This window comes from Schistocerca piceifrons, chromosome 3 (assembly GCF_021461385.2).
Source record: "Schistocerca piceifrons isolate TAMUIC-IGC-003096 chromosome 3, iqSchPice1.1, whole genome shotgun sequence".
Lineage (NCBI taxonomy): Eukaryota > Metazoa > Arthropoda > Insecta > Orthoptera > Acrididae > Schistocerca > Schistocerca piceifrons.
The window spans coordinates 916008507-916013919 of record NC_060140.1 but is presented as its reverse complement, the minus strand read 5'-3'; the positions used below and the strand labels follow the sequence as shown (position 1 = coordinate 916013919).

Genomic DNA, 5413 nt, shown 5'->3' with positions numbered 1-5413 from the left:
CTGGCTGGCTCGCCGGTCCTCGACCCAAGTCTGCCGGTTGGATTCGTACCAGGGACCAGGCGCTCCAGAAAGCCGTACGTTAGACCGCTCGGCTAACCGTGCTGGCAGCTTTACCATTACTGTTATACTGTACATAACGACAAGAGCTTTTCACTTGGAGCTTTCGAGTGAAGTACATGTTACGTCATTCCAGATTGCCAAGTAAGTCAAAAGAGAAAGGTGCTCATTACGTTGACGTGGAATTAACAAGGATGGGAAACAAGGGGTACAATACAGCTGGATGGATAGTATGAAATGGTAATTTGTTGGTACACGTGTCATGATTTCTCAGAAGGTCTTTATTTATCAAATATTTGTACCACAATCAGTAATACATAAGCCTCTCGAATGAGGTGGTGATGAAACGTGTACGACGCGTGGAGCATGATGTCGACCCATAAGAACAACTTCGGTCCGCGTTGGAGTTAGCCGTGGTAAGCAGCCTTGGCAGCCAGCAGTCCAGGGAGACCCAGAGCTCCAGGGGCGAGGGCGGCCACCGAGGGGGCGACGACGGCGGGAGCGGCGTAGCCGTAGGCTCCGTAGGCGCCGTAGGCGGCGGCGGCGGCGAGGGCGGCGCCGTTCACGACGGCGTCGCGGGCCCTCGTCTGGGCGACGGCCGTCAGGTGGGCGGCCCTGGCGGCGGCCACGGCAGGGGTGTCCAGCGGGTAGCCACCCGGCCCGATGACGATGTTGGCCGGGCCGTAGGCGGCGAGGCCGGGGTGGATGCCGCCCACCAGGACAGGGGCGGGCTGCACGGCGGCAGCGAGGCCTGCGGCGTAGGCGGGGCCGACGACGCCCGCCCCCAGGAAGCCGGGCTTGGCGAGGGCCACGGCCAACACAGCACTCAGGACGATCTACAGAAATAACCGACGCAACGTCACGCCAAATACTCTACACTACTTATCGGATTCCCTAGTACCCACGCTCCCTATTTCTGGTTTATAATGCATTTTGTAATATGTAAGCATTGGAAGATAACTAATCAAGGAATGAAACTTCCTGTCAGATTAAAACTGTGTGCCGGACCGAGACTCGAACTCGGGACCTTTGCCTTTCACGGGCAAGTGCTCTACCATCTGAGCTACCCAAGCACGACTCACGCCCCGTCCTCACAGCTCTACTTCTGCCAGTATCTCGTCTCCTACCTTTCAAACTGGCGGACGTACAGCTGTGAGGACGGGGCGTGAGTCGTGCTTGGGTAGCTCAGATGGTAGAGCACTTGCCCGCGAAAGGCAAGGGTCCCGAATTCGGGTCTCGGTCCGGCACACAGTTTTAATCTGACAGGAAGTTTCATATCAGCGCACACTCCACTGCAGAGTGAAAGTCTCATTCTGGTAACCAAGGAGTGTTTATTGTCACATGATACTTTCAGACACTGATCATTCCGCGAATAGTAATCTCTATAATATTCAACAAATACGACGCGGTAAATCCCTAGCAAGTCTGTCAGTCTATCTTCATGCTGATTCCCAAACACAGAGAGCTTCAGTAAACCCTACATGAAGAAATAATAACTGCTGAACTGGGAGGTGACACAACAGCTGCTGGAAGGATGAAGTCATCAATAGAAAGGTGGTTTTCGACATCATAGTGATTTACAAACACTCAAACCTCTAGTATCAAACACTCAGATACATACCAAATGTGTGTCGACAGAGTATCAATGAAAACACCGATTTAGTTCGGGCTATGCACTGTCGTCCAGTAGAACATGCGTAAACGGCAGTTAAAAGGAACGCCAGAACTACGCAGCACCGGAAACGCTAATCTGTGTACGGTTGTGTTGAAGATCTGGCTCTGCTGAGCTGATGCCAGCACGGTGGCTCAGCATGTTGGGGCAGAGCGTAGCTGCCCTCTCTAATAATAATAAAAAAAGAGTGTACGGTTCTTTGATCGCCTTGAACGGGTGTCGTGGGATGTCCGTCCCGAACAAAATGCAACATCCATTAACGGACAAATTGAGATAAAAAAGAAAGAAAGAAGAAGTTAGTAGGGCGCAAGATCGTCGCACGAAAAATATCGCGCTCAAACACCACTGCTAACATCTTTTTTAAACTGCTCAATTTTGGAACTGTTACATGGAAGAACATTTTCCTGACATGTAAAAAGATTTTTTGGAATTTGCAGCAATGTTCTTTCAGGAATCTGCTTTCGTTTCGTTAGTTGAAAGTAGCAAACCTATAGACTACGTTTGTATAGATAGGTGTGGTGTTCTGTGGGAGATGTGCGACAGAATACCACACGTGTCTATACAGATTTACTCTATAGGTTTGCTACTTTCCACTAACGATACGAAGGCAGACTGCCAAAGGAACATTGCTGCAAACTCGGAAAAACCCTTTTACATGTCAGGAAAACGTTCTCCCGTATAACCGTTTCACACGTTAACAGTTTCCCGCGTCCGGCCATCCTGATTTAGGTTTTCCGTGTTTTCCTTAAATCGCTCCAAGCAAATGCCGGGATGGTTCCTTTGATAGGCCACGGCCGACTTCCTTCCCCATCCTTCCCTAATCCGATGAGACCGATGACCTCGCAGTCTGGTCTCCTTCCCCAAAGAACCCAACTCCAACGTTAACAGTTAGCAAAAATTTCTATCAGTGGGATTTGAACGCGGGGCCTTTGGTACGTCGACTTTGGCCCTACAAACTCACCTATGCGATATCATCAACAGAATTCTTCACAGGTACGGTTTTCCTGTGCTCCGTAGTTCGGGTGTTACTTTTGATTACCGTTTACGGATCTACTGGACGACAGCACATAGCACGAAGTAAATCGGTGTTTTCATTGATACTCTATAAAAAAAAATGGCTCTGAGCACTATGGGACTTAACATCTATGGTCATCAGTCCCCTAGAACTTAGAACTACTTAAACCTAACTAACCTAAGGACATCACACAACACCCAGCCATCACGAGGCAGAGAAAATCCCTGACCCCGCCGGGAATCGAACCCGGGAACCCGGGCGTGGGAAGCGAGAACGCTACCGCACGACCACGAGATGCGGGCGATACTCTATAGACACACTACGTTTGGGTACCGATCTACGTGTTTGAATTCAGGAGGTCTGGCTGGTCCTGTTGAGGTGGTATCGTGCTGATTTACTCTGTTCCTTAAACTGCCCAACGCGTTATAGGGGGATCTACTGTTTAACGTGGATGCCGATTCACGGTGCAACTCAGCATTTTTCACACCAACAAACATTGTCAAGGTTGAAAGAAATAATAATTTAGAGATAAAATCATAGGATTGACTGCCGGCCTGGGTGGCCGAGCGGTTCTAGGCGCTACAGTCTGGAACCGCGCAACCGCTACGGTCGCAGGTTCGAATCCTGCCTCGATCATGGATGTGTGTGATTTCCTTAGGTTAGTTATGTTTAAGTACTTCTAAGTTCTAGGGGACTGATGACCTCAGACGTTAAGTCCCATAGTGCTCTGAGCCTTAGGATTGACTGGGGACAGAAGCCGAGACATTCGTATGTGTAGTTGGCACTTTAATACTTAGCCACCATGTTAGGGTCAAATGAAAGCTCGGCAGAAACTATGAAAAGTACGAAATCAGCTGTACTTTATCTCAGATAATTTTTGGTGATCAATGGAGAAACTAGATGAAGCTAAAAAGGATAAAAAGGGATGAATGTTTTAAAGCCCTTCCTGTGTAGGAATCGAGTCTCGTAATTATCAGGGCACTGATGCATAACGAAAGCAATAGCTAAGTCGAAGTTCAGGGAATATGAATTCAATCTTGCGTGATTTTCTGAAACTATGGCAGAAGAGTGTGCGAGAAAGTCCTTTGATTAGTCGCAAGAAACAGGATGAGAACCTTTCCAAGATAAACGAATTTAAGCAATGAAATATCTCCAGCATGAGATTTTCACTCTGCAGCGGAGTGTACGCTGATATGGAACTTCCTGGCAGATTAAAACTGTGTGCTGGACGGAGACTCGAACTCGGAACTTTTGCCTTTCGCGCATAAGTGCTCTACCAACTGAGCTACCCAAGTACGACCAACGCGCCTTTGTCACAGCTTTACTTCTGCCAGTTCCTCGTCTCCTACCTTCCAAACTTTACATAAGGTGGGAGACGAGGTACTGGCAGAAGTGAAGCTGTGAGGATGGGACGTAAGTCGTGCTTGGGTAGCTCAGTTGGTAGAGCACTTGCCCGCGAAAGGCAAAGGTCCCGAGTTCGAGTCTCGGTCCGGCACACAGTTTTAATCTGCAGGAAGTTGCATTGAAATATCTGGTGTTTAGAATGACAGCACTTGTTGTTGTATCTCAGGAAAATCAAGGTTGATGTTAGGTCTATCATATCAAGACACAGCTAGTAGCTAACTAGAAATAGTAAGGCAGTCGGAAGGTGCAGATAATACGATTTATGCCCATGTAGCCGCTAATCTGATATATGTTGATCTCCGCTTAACTACAAGTGCCGACCAGTGCCGAAGTGCTACATGAGTGAGACGTAAACTCAAGAAATTCTGCCGTTTCGCTAAGGACCTGATCCTTTTACTGATGCTACTGACGCTCCTGCGATATTTCGAGAGAGAACTCAGGATTCAAGGAAAAAGACAGTGAGGTACAGCCACTCACCAGTATCTTCATGACTGTTGGTGGTTGATCGCTGCTGCTGCAGTACTGTGAGGCGTCGTGCGGATGGCCTCTATATATACATCCAGAGGTCAGCGTGAAAGTGCGCGGCCGGCCTTCCCGACTCCTCCCAGGGCGTGGACGCGGCACGCAGAGAGAGGCGTGCGTACGGGGGAACAGGTGGCGGAGCGCCGCCATCTTGGCGAAGCACAAAGTCTGCGGGCGGGTCTGGTCTCACTTTGGCGGTAACGTTGCACAGTTACCCAGTACTCCGGTGCAACGATACCCCTTTGGGATACAATATCGGTACCTAAGCCAGTTAGCGAAATGTGGGACAGTTCGGCAAATGCCTGTTGAGCCTGAAGAAATGTGAAAGAGTAAGCGCAAAAATTAACCGAAGAAAGAAGTCTTATAGTCATCTTCAACTTTTGTAGTCCTGTCTTCCTCAGTTGCGTGTAATATTACGGTATATTGATAATTTATACTTATGGACCGTCTGACAGCAACTGAATAAAACACAATTTTCGTGCCATATGCGTTTCGCCTTTATTTTCTGTAAGGCATCATCAGTGGCAGGTGCGGTGTAACGTTACGTATTATTAGGTTTTCGTTTGATATATGACCATGTGCAGACTTCGTCACCTACGTCAGTTACAACCCACTTCAAAAATGATTCATATTCTTTTTAAATTGTCATAGAATGGTTCTTGAACGAAACTGTAAAACATCAGTTGAGTCGTGTGCAGAGAATTACATCACTTGGGCCAATTGGTTTTCGTAACTTTTTCGAA

At 48.2% G+C, this 5413-nt stretch overlaps 1 protein-coding gene across 1 annotated transcript; it reads right to left on the bottom strand.

The window, feature by feature from the left end:
- Positions 1 to 320: 320 nt before the first annotated feature.
- Positions 321 to 4659, bottom strand: LOC124789942 (cuticle protein 18.7-like). The gene is made up of 2 exons (XM_047257472.1): positions 4626 to 4659; positions 321 to 893 (listed from the first exon to the last, which is right to left on the bottom strand). Exons 1-2 carry the CDS (start codon positions 4635 to 4637, stop codon positions 465 to 467), a joined length of 441 nt encoding a protein of 146 aa, XP_047113428.1. The 5' UTR covers positions 4638 to 4659; the 3' UTR covers positions 321 to 464.
- Between the last annotated feature and the right edge of the window lie 754 nt (positions 4660 to 5413).